Below are 17,676 nucleotides of genomic sequence, written 5' to 3' on the forward strand. Positions count from 1 at the left end.
ATTAAGCTCATGTCATGGATTCCATTTTAAACTTTATTATAAAACACATTGGCCAAAAAACAAACTGTTGTACTGCAATATGTTGGTCTGGCTTGCTTATCATCCTCAGCACTTGGTATGTTAGTGAGCGGTTTTGTGGAAGACTGATTAGTTTTCTGGGTAGATTAAGGTTTCTTGATCCCTGAACAAGCTTGCAGCATCCTCTAGTTTACAGAAAGAAGTGTGTGGATTGGGGAGCAAAAATTGCTATGGAAATGGGGGTCATGGAGCCAAGGCAAGAGGAATTCCTGATCAGCTAAGGAAAGGGATGCAGCCAAAAAGCCTGGGGAAGGGGCCCCCACTGCTTCCAAGTCATCATTAGGGGTGTGCACCATTTCCCCCAAACACATATTTTTCAGATTCAAATTTATTGGACCTGAAATTTTTCAGAAAAGCCAAAAGAGCTGAATACCCATAACCGGTAAAGGCTTTTATCCAAAAAATTTCAGCTCCATTAAAGTCTATGGGGAATTTGGGGGGATCTTGGGGGGGGGGTATTTTTCAAGGTAGAGATGCCAAATTTCTAACATAGCTGCAGGTGACTTTCCCTAGAACAACCCTTAGGTTTGGTGAAGCTTGGGTCAGGGGGTCCAATTTTATGGGCTCCCAAAGGGAGTGCCCCATCTATCCAATGGAGTTTTCAATTGTTTCCAATGGAAGATGGAGGCACCCCCTTTGGGGGCCCATATAAGAGGGGTGTAGGATGGTGGCCCAGTACATTCATCATACATGCTTAGAACATGTGAAAAGTTCTCAGGACTGCAAAATCAGATGTCTGGCAAACATATGATATGCCACATTCAGCTTCCTAAATCAGAAGCTGTACAGACTGGTACGAGAGGGTTTCTTTTGATTATATACCGTATATACTCGCGTATAAGCCGAGTTTTTCAGCCCAAAAAAAGGGCTGAAAAAGCCGGCCTCGGCTTATACGCGGGTCAATATGGTAGAGGGGGAGGGAGGAGGGAGGAGGGAACTTACCGCCGCCGCCGGGCCCGCGTCGTTTCCTGCTGCCGGGAGCGGCCTCCTGCAGCCGCGCGGAGGCTGCCCCGGCCCCTGCCCGGCCGCGCCGCCGCTTCCTGGGGCCGGAAGCGGCCTCCTGCAGTGGCGCAGAGGCTGCCCCGGCGCCCGGCCGCGCCGCCGCTTCCTGGGGCCGGGAGCAGCCTCCTGCGGCGGCGCAGAGGCTGCCCCGGCTCCCGCCCGGCCGCGCCGCTGCTTCCTGGGGCCTGGGGTGGCCTCCTGCGGCTGCGCAGAGGCTGCCCGGCCCCCACCCAGCCGCGCCGCCGCTTCCTGGGGCCGGGAGGGGTTATAAGCCGACCCTCGGCTTATACGCGGGTGCCTAATTTTTCCCCATTTTTGGGGAGAAATTAGGCACCTCGGCTTATACGCGGGTCGGCTTAAACACGGGTATATACGGTAATGGTTTGAAAATAAAGTAAAGGCCTAAATGGTGATGAATAGTTTACTTTAGCCTGCCCACAAGCTATTCATGCTGAAGAGTAGCCATGATACTGTTGTTTAGGCACATAATTGCAGCTACTACGCCCACAATTAATTATGCTATTAATCACTGTGCTTACATTAATTATAGCACCGAGGAATTGCCTAGTTAAATAAAAGCTGCATCCATCTAAATTCAGTGTACCTGCTGAAGCGTTAAACAAGTTTTAAGATCCAACATTAATTCCATGATGCATCCAAATGGGATATAAAAAAATTAGCATGCTATCATCAATTTGTAGGCCTGCATTCTACCAGCTATCAAGCCAAAGGTAGGCCTCTACTGGTTCAGATACTTCAGCCATCATCTCAAGTACTTAAAGTCAGGATTTAACTTTTCCTCCACTGTGTTCTTCTCAGGATGGTTTTAGTGATTCTGGGGACACAGCATCATTGAGTGCGGGGGGGAGGCAGGACCCAGTCTCCATACATATCGGTCATTTATGCATGGTCGCTTCAACCTCCTTTATTCCCCATTTCAGCCAGGATCAAAGTAACCCGGGTTGGGGGAAACTGTATGCATTGGCTGGAATGATCAGGGACAAAACTGTGTGCTAATGGAGGCTTGAATACAGAAAAGCAGTCTCCCAAGTTCAAATCAAGTCCCATTCCTTTAAATGCTGCTCTGTAATTGGCTGACTTCACAGTACTTGCCATGAGAGAAGATTCCCTTTCCCCCAGACCCAACTGCCACATAAAAAAGCATTTTAAGAACAAAAAACGGAGCAATCTGAAAGAAGGGGGGTGGGAATCCAAGCCACATTTTTTTAAAAGCCTTTCTTTTGCTCAGAAAGAGCTCCAAGGTAGCAGGAAGCACTTGAATCCCTGCCTCTTTGCACACTGCTTCGTGATTGGTTGTGAGAGAAGCCAATCTTCTGTACTTCCCCTGTTTGGCTACCTGCATGATGCCTTGAAGAGGGGTTTGGAAAAGGGTGGGGCAAAGCTCAACCTGAGAACAGAGTTTGCATGCTCTGTGACTCCGGAACGAGCCAGGATGAACGGTTTAATTCGGGCCAGAAGAGGAATGGGAAAAGACGGGTTCATTTTCCGTTGAAACATCGTTGAGCTTCCAAGGAATGAGGTAATGTGTATACTGAAAAATTCCCTGGCTGAAACAGGGAATAAAGGAGGGTACAGCGACCATGCATAAATGACCATCATCTGAAGTAGCCTCTTGTCTTATAGCTTGCTTGCTTGTTTGTTTTTAATTTCCTAGCTAACAGTCCACTTTTTTGCTGAGACTAGAAGGCAGAACTTCAAGTCAGGGTAACCAACCTCCAGTTTAGGGTTGTTAGCCAATGGCTGGCACCAGCAGGAGTCAGATAGGGACAAGGGGCGAGCCACCATTGGCATGGCAGTGTGTCGTCAATTCTGGGGGAAACCACAGAGTTTGTGGTAATTTCTAGAGTGATGTGACATCCCCTCTTTGTACCAACAGTTACCTTTTAAAAAGTTTTATTTCTGCCAGTGGGAAGTCTCCTGCCATACAGGGAGATCTGGCAACCCTACTGTCCAGGTAAGGGCTGGAGATCTGCCAGAATTGCAACTGATCTCTAGACTACAGAGATCAGGACCCGTAGAGAATGCTCTGGAAGGTGAACTCTATGTCATTGTAGCCCACTAAGATCCTTCCCTTTCCCAGGCTTCACCCCCAAAATGCCAGGAATTTCCCAATCTGGAATTGGCAACCCTAGTCCCAGGAGGAGATTAGCTGCTCCCTAGTACTGTGCAAGATTTCCAGGGCTATTCTTAGCCCTTTTCCCACACAGGAGGAGAAGGCAGTGGTGGTAGTGACAGTGATGCTGGAGGAATCAGTGGGCACCATCTCTGTTGCAGCCCAAGTGGCTGCTGCCTGCACACGAGTGCATGGCAGAGGCAGTGTCTCCTCCATAGCAGTGACTTAGAACAGAGATGTACCTGCCTGTTATCCCCTCTGCCAAACGGATTGCATGCTCTTCACCTCGCCTGTCAACTGTTGCCACCATCTACTTCTCTTACATCAGTAATGCTGCAGAGGGTGGCCAGAGACCTTTCCCAGTACCTAACTGATTGCCTCCCTCTTGAGTCACCTCTGCAGTTGTGGCAGAGAGGCTGGTCAAAAATCCCCACAGAAGGAGGACCCCCAATGCCTGCCACTCCACCTACCACAAAAAAGGGCAAGTAAATATGGGCCTGCTGCTGCCCAGGAGCCAGGAGGGTGACATTGTAATGTCAGCAGCCAGCGAAGCAGCTGAGCAGCCCCTCCTCATCCAGCAGCATGGGGGCCTCACCCAATGAGGAATCCAGGGCACCTGCTCCATATTGAAGACTGCCACTGGATCCTCTCTTGTCCTTCACATCACTCCCTGTCTAAATCTGCAAATTCCAAATGGATACAATTTAGAACTTTCTCAGAAATCGGGCTTCAACACGTCTCTGTGATGGTGCATCATTTAAAGAACTTCCCATGCTCCAGCTTTTGTGCATTCTAGCTAAGCACCCAAGAAAACCTAAGAATGGGAACAAGTCCCCCAAGCCCTGGAATGATGTGGCATCGGACAACAATCAGGCAACATTGCTCTGCCTGCTCAAAGAGCCATCTGCATCTTCCAGCGTGTATTCTGTCTCTAGCATAAACACATGAGTAGAGGGCAATACACACTATTCGCCTTTGCTCAGATGCACGGCCCTATGCTTTCTCCCATTTTTCTATCTTTGTTTTTACTAGTTTTGTTAGAGCCCCATCATTGGGGCCCTTTGGAAGTCAGACATCATGCTATGCACCCAAGATATGAAGGAAGCCCCCAGAATTTGAGGCGCCATCCTGGCAATCGGCTCTTTCTGCCAGACCTCAGCAACAGTGAACTTCTGAACCTGAAAACCTATTGACAGCTCAGCTTGCAAATGCCTGGAGGATGGAGGTGATCCCTTTGCAGGTCCATAAAATTGGACCCCCTGTAACAAAGTTCACCAGACTTTGGTGACCGTCTAAGGAGAGTCCCTTGCAGCCACACTGCAAATTTAGTAACTCTACCTCCAAAAATGCCCCCACAAGAGCTTCGAAAAAAATCCCCATAGACTACAATGGACCCACATTTTTGGTAAACCCAGAAATAAAGCTGAAATACCCCTTTACCGGTATGGGTATATGGCTTAATTCTGGGTTTATAAAAAAAATCGGGCACAATAAACACGAACCTGAAATTCCCCCCCCCCCCCATTTTTTTGCACAACCTTAACTGATAATCAATGGTGACTGGAACACAAAAGTAGGAAACAAAGCAGAATCAAATACTGTCAGAAGATTTGGGCTAGGAGCACAAAATAAAACGGGAGAGCAACTCATAGGATTCTGTGATGACAACAAATTGTTCATTGCAAACACCTGTTTCAGGCAACCAAACAATTGTACATGTGGACCTCACCGGACAGCCAACATAGACATCAAAGACATTGCATAATCGAAAGCAGAAGAGGAAGAAGCTCTATTCATAGGGTCTCCGTAGGTCAGAAGCAACTTGGTGGCACTTAACACACACACACACACACACACACACACACACACCAGTACAATGAAAGCCACATCTAAATAATGTGTACCTTGAACATCATGTGTACAAACAAGTCTCCAAATATTATATAAAATACATTATCGGGTACTGTCAAAACCCAGGAAACTCTTATTGAGAGTGCAGGGATGTAAAACAGTGCTCTTTTTCATTCCTTTTTGCATTCCTAAGTCTTTCTCGTAAGCCTTTTCACTTTGTCCATTAGTTTCTAACTTGATTGTTTCTTGTATGGCTTTTTATGGCATCTTATTTATTATAAGTAAGAATAATGTTGAAAGATGTTTCAGTTCAAGGAAACATAAAATGGCAAAGATAAAGCAAGCCTAGTGGGACTGATTTGCACAAGAGGCAAACCAAACCAAGAAATGGGTTTTCAAGGCAAAACAGTTGGGTTACAAAACCTGGTACCATCCTTATCAGCCAGCAGTGCTTCAGGTAGCAGAATAATAGCTATCGGTTAGAGAACTTTTTTCTTAAACCGGAGAGCAGTTTTACTTCAGTACCATGCTCCATTAAAATATAGCTCCTTAATAAAAGGATGAGTGCATTAACACATGCATTTGATTAAGAGATGAGATAACAAAACAGGAAAGGGATAGGCAAGGGAAAGAAACAGAAGAGAGTGAGGGAGCACAGCAGAAGTCAACAACTCAGTAGGCAAAGAATGATGTAATGATTAGTTGTAAGAGAAGTCCACTATTATCACACCTCCCAAGGAGACACCTTTCCTGCCAAACAGTGACAGTATTTGTGCTATAGAATACGCCCTTATTCTAAAACTTCTTGACCTCAGAATTCTCACATTTCTGTTGGAAGGCTTATGGATTATACAATACATTACACAAATGTATTTATTGGGATTGCCCCAAAACACACTGAATCTCATATATGACTCATTAAAGGGGCCTTTGGCACTGACTGTTGGATAATCTCAATTTATTACAATTGAACAATCACACTAGCAACGCATACAATACAGTGCTTGTTTACATTTGAACAATAGCCAGAAAATCCATCATGATATCTTGCTTTAACAAGAAAATAATTCCTTGGCCCCGAAAAGGAACAGAAAAAGTGGGCACATAATTTACAGTCCCAGTTCCCAAAACATGAGGGAGGAGAAACTGGCCTTATTACTTGTCCAGTCATTCCCAAAGTGTTTGCCAGAGCACACTAACGTAACTATGAGAAATAATCTAAGCAATGTATAGGTTCTTCAATATGCATTAATGTAAATAAAATAGGTTGTTAAGCAAATATCCATTTTTCCCAGTGGTCATCTGTGAAGACCTTGACCTAGGAACTCATGTGTTCCAATGCATCCAAACTTGGGTAGCCACTATCAACTTGTACCCCAGTTTTTCTCAGGAGAATTAAAAATACCATGGGAGATTTTACCAGGCCAAGCTATAGGTTTTTCTCATCTCCACTGGGCAAGCCTCTATTCAGTCTTCCCCTCTATTTACAAAAAAACAGGCAACATGAGATCTCAGTCAGGCACATGGGAGAATTTTCTGGATTTCAAATTCAGCCCTGAGAGCAATGGGTACAATGAAATACTTTATTAAGACGCAGGGACAGGGGGAAAGGTTCAAAAATAGTCCGGGGTGGGGGAAAGAAAGGTTCATGTTTGATTTATATCTGAAAATGTTCCGATTTTCTATGTTCAGAAGGGTGCTTGAGGCACCTTCCCAGATAAACAGCGTGACCACTTGAGTGGAGCAGACATGCACTTTTTCCCTGTAGTGGCTCAGGGAAAGTAGGATATGAGTGGAAATGCTAGTAGAATTGTTTTTAGGATAGAATTTGGTCTGAATCCTACAGCATTGCATCAATGGCACATTGGCAACATGATGTCACTTCCAGATATGTGCTGGAAGTGATGTTGTGCTACTGTCATAGAATAATAGAGTTGGAAGGGACCATACAGGCCATCTAGTCCAACCCCCTGCTTAATGCAGGATCAGCCTACAGCATCCCTGACAAGTGCTTGTCCAGCCTCTGCTTAAAGACTGCCAGTGAGGGGAAGTTCACCACCTCCCTAGGTAGCTGATTCCACTGTTGAACAACTCTTAACTGTAAAAACAAAATTCCTAATGATGTCACAACATCATTCTCTCCATCCCTGCTCCCTCCCTTTCCTGCTGGTTGCCAAGCAATGACTGGCAAACTTTAGAGGTATGCCCAATTTAACTCAGTTATGGGGAGATAGGGTTGCCAGTCTCCAGGTGGGCCTGGAGATATCCCAGAATTACAACTGAGAGAAATCAGTTCCCCTGGAGAAAATGCCTTCTTTGGAGGGTTGACTCTATATCATTATACCTTGCTAAGGTCCCTCTCTGAGCCCACCCACTGCAGGATCCACTCCCAAATAACCAAGAGTTTTCCATCCTGGAGAGAAGGGACTTAACTCTCCCCCCGCATTATTCTCCAAACCTGAAATTTTAATATTTGTTAAGCATCCATATAGCCGTGACAAGCATTACACTGAAAGAATCAAGCAGAATCAGGTAGCACAGGAAAGCCAAGAGCCAGTTTGGGTATCCTACAGAAGTAATGATAAGTGAAGAGCGAGAGAAAGAATGGTACTTTCTTTTCCAAGAGCTCTGGATTGCACTTAGATCAAGAGAGGGCAGGTTGGTGGGAACGTGATTATCTGGGAACAGACAGTGCATGGTGACTGCCTGCCTTCAAGGCGGTTACATGCTTGTTTCTCCTTGATGAAAGATATGTAGGCATAGGGAGAGGAAACGGAAAGCTATCTGAGCAATCGGTGGGGAGGACAAGCAAGTACAGCAGACCCTTTATACACCATAGTGTGTCTCTTTATTTACCGTCTTGGATGAATTTGTGTGTTGTTGTTGTTGTTTTTTGGTGTGGTGGTATTCACCAGAACTGAGTACCAGCACGTTGGGGTGGGGGGATCTCACAAGTCCTGAGGAGTAACATTCCTGAAATAGTGAACCCTGGTTCCTTCATTTCAAGCATTATAGAAAGCAATAGGATTTTGGTTTTTAAAAAGCAGAACTATATATTTTTTCAGCTGATCACTTAAACTTATTCCCTTCTCCTGTTGCATGCCAATCTGCAGAACTGGGAGATTATTATATATACATAATGCTCAATATTTGGTTTTTTATCCTTAATCCAATGAATCATATGTTTGCAATCCATACATTTGTGTCTGAAGTGTGTTCGCTACGCTCTCTTAAAAATACATCAATGTGATTTCAAAATATTTAAATTAAATACAGACTCTCCTTTGCAGCTGCTTACAGCCCTGTTTTGCTTACGCCCCAGCGGATTTCCTTTCACGTTATGAGTGAATGGGGGGGAGAGAAGGGAGAGCCACTTGAGTGCAGGCTCAGCACAATTTAATGTACTGAGTCAATATAAACAAACTGTAATTCACTAGTCCATTTCACAGTGGGGAAAAAAATAATTTTTTACAGAAGGGTTGTGTTTTACCTCATCTGAGACATTCTCCAAGATCATGCAAGTGTCACAACAGCATCTGTCAGCTGCTGGAAAAGCATAGCTTGTTGTCATGTCAAGAAACTGAGCCACAATTTGCATTCCAAACCAAGGGTAATTGTATAAGTTAAACACTCACAACAACTGCTACATCACTTAGTAACACTGGCCCAGGCAAAATCTCCTCCCTCGAATTTCCTGTCACACTACATTTTCCAGCACATGGTGTTTTTAAACTTAGCCACTTGGGTAACAGGGCTTTTTTCTTTTCTTTTTTGGCGTGGTGGTACTCACCAGTACTGAGTACCAGCACGTTGGGGGGGGGGGGGATATCTCACAAGTCCTGAGGAGTGAAATGGTGAAATTAGCACAACCTTATATTTGATTAGAACCAGAAAATCTAGATAAAAATATAAGAGGCATATTTAGCTATATGATAACGGCGGCGAGACTGGTCTTTGCGACCATGTGGAAACAAGAGGATATTCCAGAAATAGAAAAATGGCAACAAAAAATGTCAGAATATGCAGTGATGGCAAAATTAACCAGCATGCTGACAGGAAGAACGATGAATGAATTCCAGAAGAACTGGAAGAGTTACTTTGAATATGCAAATGTGAAGCTATAAAAGAAGACACTAGAATGTAGAGAGAAGTTGTAGTGGTTTTGATAAGAAAGAAAGTAAAAGTGGAAATGGCCTTAAGAAATTAAATAATACTGAAGAAACCATACTTCATAGCAGAAATGACAGATAGATATCATAATGTTAAATGTAAAGTTTCGAAATATTAAGATGGCAATATATTGTGACTTTAAGAATTGTTAAACATCGACCCTGGAAGAAGCCCAATTTGTATGTGAATGGGATGAATGTAGTGTTTGTTATATTTGTTAAAATTTAATAAAATGTTATAAAAAAAACCCTTATATTTGAGTATTGGTGCCTTTTTTAACACATATATAAAAAAAGCACTGCTTGTGTTTATCTGCCTTGTTTCTTTATAGCAAGTAACTATACAGGGAACAGAAACCCTTTACTATGACTCCATTTGAGAGAGATGCTTTCCAAGGAGCCTGGAGATTGAAGGCAACACCTGGAGAGGATGGACTTTGGGGATGGGAGGGGATTTGGCAAAGATGTGATATCACATCCTGTGATGTCACATCCTAGTCAGCTCCTCCAAGTTCTCCCCTTCTTGTGAGGTCACATCCTCTCACCCAAATTCAAATCTAAAATTCCTTTGTGCCACTCCCCTTTGCTGCCTTTCCCCCCAGTTTACACCACTTGTAGGCTTCTATATGTCATACCAGCTCTTTCAGCCTAACTAGCAGCTAGTACGTAATGTTACACTCAACATACAAATACCTCTCAAAATTCTCTTCAGATTTTTTTAAAGGAGAAAAATCCATTAAGCCCCATAGAAAGATGCTAGCTGAGAGCAGTCCCATCCCTCTCTCAATCACAAACCAACCTCTGGCCTTTACTGCCTTTATAAGCAACAATCAGTGTTTCTCCTTGTCCCCTTGCTATACCATAAAAGAAGCAGAAGTCCTATATCATCTATCCTCTGTGGCCATTCTGGGAATGCCATTTGTCCTAGACTCTAGACTCAGTGGTATACCAATAGCCCTCTAAAGTTGCCATTTTCTCCAGGGAAAACTGATCTATGCAGTCTGGAGATCAGTTGTGATTCCAGGAGAATACCAGATCCCACCTTGAGGTTGATAACTTTAAGCTAGCACTTTCTCACTTGTGGCACCTCTCTATATCTATTCTACTCAGATGAGTTTTAGGCATTAGATAAAGACATTTTGCTTTTTCCTAGGCCTTTGGCATAGGAAATATATGGGCTTTGTTTTTTTCCTATTTGGTGCTTAATTTTCAATGAGTATGTCAAGACTGTATGGCTGGGGGCCAGTTCCCCTCTGTTGTTTCCTTTCTCCCCTCCTAACTTTGGAAAGGACCATCGAATAACACGGAATTACCAAGATACTGTTTTCATTGATCCAGTCACTTATAACAGACAATTTATAAGCTTAAAAGCCGCAGTCTAGCTGGGCAGTCAATCTGCCCATCATCACTTTCCCTGCCTCAACCCAGGCTATGGTCTGCTTTCAGGAATGGGTCCCCCCCCCCCAGCCCTTTAGCTACCTCCTCAGACCATGGCAGCCTTCCAGCCTGGTTAAGCCCTGTATGTATTTTGACTGACTGACCAAGTTAAGCCCAAAGATAGCTAAACTAGTCACATTTAAGGAGATGGCACCTGCTATATTCCTGACAAGAAACATTGCCTCCCTACTTCTGGGGAGCTTCTCATCTCTCCAAACTGCAGCGTCCTCAGGCCTGGCTAGCTGCTCTCTTTCATAACTGTGCTTGTAAGCTATGTCTTCCTATTTCTGGGGCCTTTTATACTCCTTCTGATGACAGTTGCTGCCACCTTTTGCTTTTGCCTGAGAAATCCCTTTCTGTTGAGAACACCTCAATGCCAAAGGAGGCCTTTTCTCCCTAGGGAAGGAGTGCTTGCTGTCATTCCTCTAGTCTGCTTCTTAGTTACCAAGGGGACCCACCTTCTCTTCACGTGTGCCTTGCAGCTGTGCTGCTGCCTCCCTCAGGCCTCCCTCCCTGCTCTCCCTTTCCTTCCCCAGTACTAGGAGCCCCTGGGGGGTGACCCAGTTGCTCAACTACTGCTGCAATTTTCAACTCGGGTTTCAACCTGTTTTAATTCACGTTTCGGCAGCATTAGAAAAACCCACACTCAATTTCATTTTTTGTCGATGTCTTTTCAGTGTAATGATTGTATCTGAGCCATATTGAGTTCTACGCCATCTCATAACATAAATTATGAAGTTATGAACATAATAAGAATTATGATAGTCTGTGTCCTTCAAAGTAGTTTTGGAATGCCTATTTTGAAGCAGTGATCTTTTGTAACTGACCCTTTTAGAAGGACCAAATGCACTGGGCTCCAGCACCTTCAATAGGTATGTATAAGCCGGAACTCTGATAGATGCCACTTACCCTGTAGGAGTAAGAAAAGCTGCACCTGTTGAAACTCTCTATTTTGGGCAACTATTAAATATACACATGATTTTGCAACTATTGCAACTCTCCAAACTGACCATAACTTCCAGGGGTTTGATGAGATTTGTACTGTCTACCTGAAGACCAAACTATACAAGACAACTGGGGATTGGTGTCTGGATCTCTCTGAATATGTGGCTGGTGGACTGGGTTCAATCTGGGGTTCATAAATGGTTAGGGTTGTCCAACTCTGGGTTAAAAAATTCCTGGAGATTTGGGGTGGAGACTTGGGCAGGACCTCAACTTGGCGTAATGCCATACAGATCACCCACAAAAGCAATCATTTTCTCCAGGGGAGCTGATCTCTGTAGTCTGGAGATCAGTTGGTGATTCCAGTAGATCTCCTGGCCCCACCTGGAAGTTGGCAACCCTATAAATTGTACAGATCTGTATTAGGCCCCCAGTTTTGACCAATGGTTCAAGGCTGGGACCCTGTTACATTTCAAAGTTTTTAACTCTGATTCTTTCTTCTTTTTTTATCAGCACAGAGGAAATGCCACAAGGAACCCCCATAAATGCATATTCTCAAGCCCAGGTACAAGAAGTTCTCAAAAGATTACGAGAAAGGGCAGCTACGTATAAAGAAAGGCTTAAAGATCCAGTCCTCTCCTCACCTGAAATCAGTCCAACAGTTTGTAAGTTCACTTAGTTCCATGTATACTCTCATAAAAGTTAAGATGAAAACTAGACTGTCATATATACATCTAAAATGTTTCAAAACAGTAAGCTGATGTTAGAGGCGATAGACTGATTTCAACCATATTGTTCCCAATTGTACTCCCTCTTTGTGAAATTGTCACCTCTGATAACTTGGCCGTAAAGTTCACGGCTTCCTAACCTGAAACATTATTCAACCGAAAACACTGTGGCCTACCAGGTGATCAGCAGCTCCCTGTTCTGTTTTTGCAAGCAGCCAACGCACATAGGTTGTATTTGGCTTGGCCAATCACAAGTCAAAGTTGTGTCGTGAAAACAGTGCATGATGTTGAACCTGCTCACTTACAGTCTCATCTGCATAGCCTTAACTTACTTTTTGGGCTCCAGTTCACTGACATCAAGAAAATAAGATCATCATAAATCCAGGCACTACAGCTTCAGCATCTCTGTGTAGAAGGTTTCTGATTGTTTTTGAACTCATCATTCCCCAGCTGGGATTACCTAACACAAAGTTTTTCAAACTTTCTACCTTCAGGAAATCCTTTTCATATGTGTTTATAACGCATGAATACAACCAGTATTGTAAATTAGATCCTCAAACCAGATTGTTTGCAGTCATTTGTTCTGTCTGAAATAATCTAACAATTTGGCTGTTTAGGATTAGGCCTATGCAGCTTGTCAATCACCAAACATTTAAACTTGTTGAAGCAAAGAAACCTGACATATTGTGCAGATAATTTCAAGTACAGAATGGTTTTAGTTATTTTTTTATATCTTGCTTTACTCCCCAATGGAGGCCTAAAGTGGTTTATAAGACAGAAGAAATCAGGAAAAGGAGGGGGAAGGCCTCTGAGTACCAAGCAGGTCTTAACACACTTCCATCCCGCTCCAAGCTAAGATCCAAATGTCAAGAACCCTTCAGATTATGCCTCTGGGCATGTCCAAGCCTTAAATACCTGCAAGTAAGAGAACAAACCCTCTTGATGTTATTCATCAGCTGCTGAACATTTAAAGTACCCTTTCATTCGATATGACCTGGTGGATCACACTGTTGTACATCATGAACTGATAATGCATCTGCATCACATCCAGAAATTCCCAGTGTCTGCACAGAAGGGGAAGATCAGTAATTAGAGCTGGCTGGAGCTGACATTACTTCTGTTGGGCTTGAACTGTCACCGTGGGTTCTGCTGGGCATCTGTACATTGTCACTGGTTCTGTTGGGCACGCAAAAATGCCCCTTACCTTGAGTTTCCACTGCAGAGATTCTTTGGTTTGATCTTGGTTCTGTTTGGCTTGGCACATTGGCCTGTGGTTCTATTGGGATTACTGGGTTCTGCAATGGGTCTGTTGGACTTGTTATTGGTTCTGCATGGGAGGCACTTGACCAGTAATTTGCTGCTAGTGGACATGGCTTTTCCCCTGGAAACAACTTGGAGGGCTTTCCCCCCCCTCCATAGGAAATAAACAGCTGAGGCATCCTATTCAGGGGTCTATAAAATTGGACCCTCTGGCCCAATCTACTTGACATATGGGGGTTATTTAAAGGACTGGCACCAGAAGCTCTGCTGCAAATCTGGTGCCTGTACCGCTAAAAAACAACTCCCCCAGCCACCTGGAAAATTTCCCCACAGGGAATAATGGACTCAAAAAATTCGGAAACCCCCCAAAAAACTGAATCCAAATACCGGTATGGTATTTAATATTCAGGAATATCATCTCTGCCATCTGATTACTAAATATTAGTGATGGATCTGGGAGCATCCTCAGCTTGTCAACCTGATGCTTCAGCCTCACCCACAACAGATTGTATACCTATTCCCAAATCAACTTTAATTCTCAGTCTACACTACTCCTACATCAGTCCCTCTGTGTCTGCAAGTATCAGCTGTGTACAAACCATAGCTGCTCAGGAAGTGGAGGTGGTACTGGAAAACTGCCAGAACCTGCAGGACACAAAATAAGTGTGCGCATCCTGCTAGCTTCTGTGGTCAAAATGATGATGCAAATTTGTGTAGTGCTTTCAAGCAATATCTGTGAAAAGGCAAACTTGTTCCCAGCAGCACAACCATCACCAACACAATAAACATTTATCTTCATTGTGGTTTGACTTTTGTGGTCATCCACTGGTTCGTACTTATTCATATCCGTGACAAGTAAGATACTCTCCCTTCTTCATGCTAGGAATAGTTTAATGTTTACTATTTTTAAAAGATAGATGAAAAGATGAGCATCCATCCATGTAGTTCTTGTTCTCCTGTATTGGGTCTGAGAGAAAATAGGGTGAGCACGTAAGCAACTTCTCTCACGCACATACTTAGAAAGGATGTTTGAGGAGCACTCCTAGCAGCTGAATCAGAAGCAAGACCCATTTTATTCAATGGGCTTAATTGCAGCAAAGTATTCTTAGGATTGCACCCTTTGTTTTGTAAATTAGAAATGAAATTCACTAAACCAAAAGCCCTACCATACTATCTAGTCCATTTCACTTTAAGAACTTGCCTTTTTAGGGAGAGGTTCTGTAGCCAGAAATCAAAATGGGATTGAACACAGGTTCTGCAGTGCAGTGCCCCTCATTAGTTATCGAGGTGACGTTACTGTATCAGGGCAAGTGCTGTGACCACAGTTGTGGTACCTAATTAACATGCTGTTCCAAGAAGACAATAAATAAATCTGGATTTGGATCCAGACTAAGCTCCATGCATGTAAGATTTCTGGCCACAGAGCCTGAATCCTCCCTCCAGTCCTCTGGTAGCCCAAAATGCTCACCAAAACCCTATTACTGAAGAACAGATGAACCTCCCCACCCCCCGAGCAAGATTGAGGGGCATTTTGAGCTGCTGTGGGAGGGGAAATACAGAAAGATTGGCCTCCATGAGTGAAAATCCTATATGTATAGTAATGTTAATCTAACCCATCATTTTTTTCACATCATTCTTCACATTTTGTAGCCAGATGCACATGTTAGCATTTATTTCCCCCCTTCTACCTCTTTTCTGAAACTTCAAATGTAAATTTTGCTAACGCTTAACAGAGGCCACCGATGAATGAATTTTATACTGTATCATTTGCTGTTGCTTCAGAGGTCTTTGTTATGAGAAATGTGTATTAAAGGAGGTCTCTTTGAAAATGTGTCCAGCACCCAAAAAGGAAGCCCCACCTCCTCCCCCAAAAGAAGAAAAAAAAGAAGTGAAAAAGGAAGAAATCGCCATACCAGAGGAGGAGCACTATTGTGACATGCTATGCTGCAAATTCAAGAGACGCCCCTTCACAGAATACCTGAAGAAAGCACAAATACCACAAAATATGGATCCATGGACAGGTAGGCAGAATGCTTCCTCATAGAAAAAGCTGCTGTAGGTGGGATAGAATTATTGGTGGCTTATCCAAGGGTCATAAAGCCTATGAGAACCTCAGAGGAAATGCTAAGCCAGACAAGTAGGTATGTTGGTATGAGTATCCCACTGCATTCTTTACTAAAATACACTAGAACAACATTTTTCTTGGTTTTTTAAAATTATACGGTAGCCAGCTCATTCCTGAGCCCTGCAGCAGCTGGGGGTGGCGTGACCGCAGCACCACTGTGGTGCCTCCAAGGAGGTTTCCCGGCCACTGCAAGGCTAAAAATGTGAAATAAAAAATAGAAATTTGAAAAAGGGGAGGGAAGCCCCATTGAAAATAGCGGTGCAGCGCCAACACAAAGGTGGTACAGAACCACTGTTGCCTCAGAGGGAGTTCCTGGGCTGAAGGGGGGTTGGAGGCTGGCTAAAGGCAGCTCGGCCCCCCCAGAACGCCCTGGGAACCACTCCTGGAACATCGGCGCAGGGACCTGCACCGGGAGGACACTGGGAGGAGGACGCGCTGGTGTCCAAGGGCTGCCCTGCCGCCATGGACCAGGGGGGCCAGTGCAAGTGGCACTACACCAGCATCCATGCCAGTTTGCATGGCACAAGTGGCATGGACGCTGGCATAGGGGTCACATCACCTCTTAAGGCGGTTCGGCCCCCAGCCTCAGGAATGGGCTGTTAGAGCAGTAATCTCCAGTTTGGCTTCCAGTGTTTTTTTCTAGAGTTCTTTGCTTTGGGGGGATATAATCCAAAGGGTCTTGAATGGAATGGGGGGGGAGCAGGGACCCTGGGGGTCACTCCCTACCAGCTTAGTAGCAAAGTGCTGGTGCATCGTAGGTGGGCACATCACAGCTGTGCACCCTCATCTGGACCACTGACACCTAGAATAGAATCATAGAATCATAAGAGTTTGAAGGGACCACCAGGGTCATCTAGTCCAACCCCCTGTCCAATGCAGGAAATTAACAACTACCTCCCCCCCCCCACATCCCCAGTGTCCCCAACCCTCTCCTCACCATGCAGGATCCCACAATCAAAGCACTCCCGACAGATGGCCATCCAGCCTCCGCTTAAAGACCTCCAAAGACGGGGACTCCACCACCCTCCGAGGCAACGCATTCCACCATCGAACAGCCCTCACCGTCAGGAAGTTCTTCCTAATGTTTAGGTGGAACTTCGTGATGGTGAGGGCTGTTCGATGGTGGAATGCACTGCCTCGGAGGGTGGTGGAGTCCCCGTCTTTGGAGGTCTTTAAGCGGAGGCTGGATGGCCATCTGTCGGGAGTGCTTTGATTGTTTTTGTATGTCTATGGATTTGAAACATCTCTGGAAACTGGAGCAAAGGAACATCCTTTCCCCAAAGCAAAGAGCTGATACCAGATTTTCTTGGGACAGAAGGTGCTTCAGGAGAGAGGAAGAGGCATCACCTGTGGTCTGCATGGTTAGCCTAAAGTAGATGCCTCTTTCATAGCAGGATACATGGCGCATCACATTTTTATAGAACTGAAATATTTTTTGTGATTAGTTGCCATGGGGAGGGCTGGAGCCTTTTTTTGTGGGGATGCCCACTACGCTTTGTCAAAATGCCAACAGGTTGGACAAGACAGGGGACCCTAGGTGTAGCTAATATACTCACAAGTCTCAAACAAACAAAAAAGCAGTTTGAAAAGAGGTTCACATTTTCTTTTCCAGATCGTTACTATATAACATGGTTATTCGTGGTTACTCTTGCGTATAACTGGAACTGCTGGCTCATCCCAATGCGCTGCATGTTTCCAGTTCAAACTGCTAGCAACCTAATATACTGGATCATTATGGATGTCCTCTGTGATCTCTGCTACATCTGTGATCTGCTAATATTTCAGCCCCGATTACACTTCATAAGAGGCGGAGATATCATAGTAAGTAAGGAACGGGTCGGAGAAGAAAGACACATTTGATTCTGCCATTTCAGCCATTGCTCTTTTTGTTTGTAATTAACGCTTACGTGAAATTGTCCTTTTCTCTACCTTCAAATGACAGCTCGAAAA

At 44.4% G+C, this 17,676-nt stretch overlaps 1 protein-coding gene across 1 annotated transcript in view; it reads left to right on the top strand.

Annotated features, from left to right (window-relative positions):
• The window catches only part of CNGB3 (cyclic nucleotide gated channel subunit beta 3), a 74,529-nt gene that overhangs the window by 24,716 nt on the left and 32,137 nt on the right, over nt 1-17,676 (top strand). The window contains 3 exon segments of the mRNA XM_056854895.1: nt 12,134-12,278; nt 15,440-15,622; nt 17,339-17,547. Of these exon segments, the coding sequence (XP_056710873.1) occupies nt 12,134-12,278; nt 15,440-15,622; nt 17,339-17,547 (537 nt within the window).

This window comes from Euleptes europaea, chromosome 8 (genome assembly GCF_029931775.1).
Source record: "Euleptes europaea isolate rEulEur1 chromosome 8, rEulEur1.hap1, whole genome shotgun sequence".
Classification (NCBI taxonomy): domain Eukaryota; kingdom Metazoa; phylum Chordata; class Lepidosauria; order Squamata; family Sphaerodactylidae; genus Euleptes; species Euleptes europaea.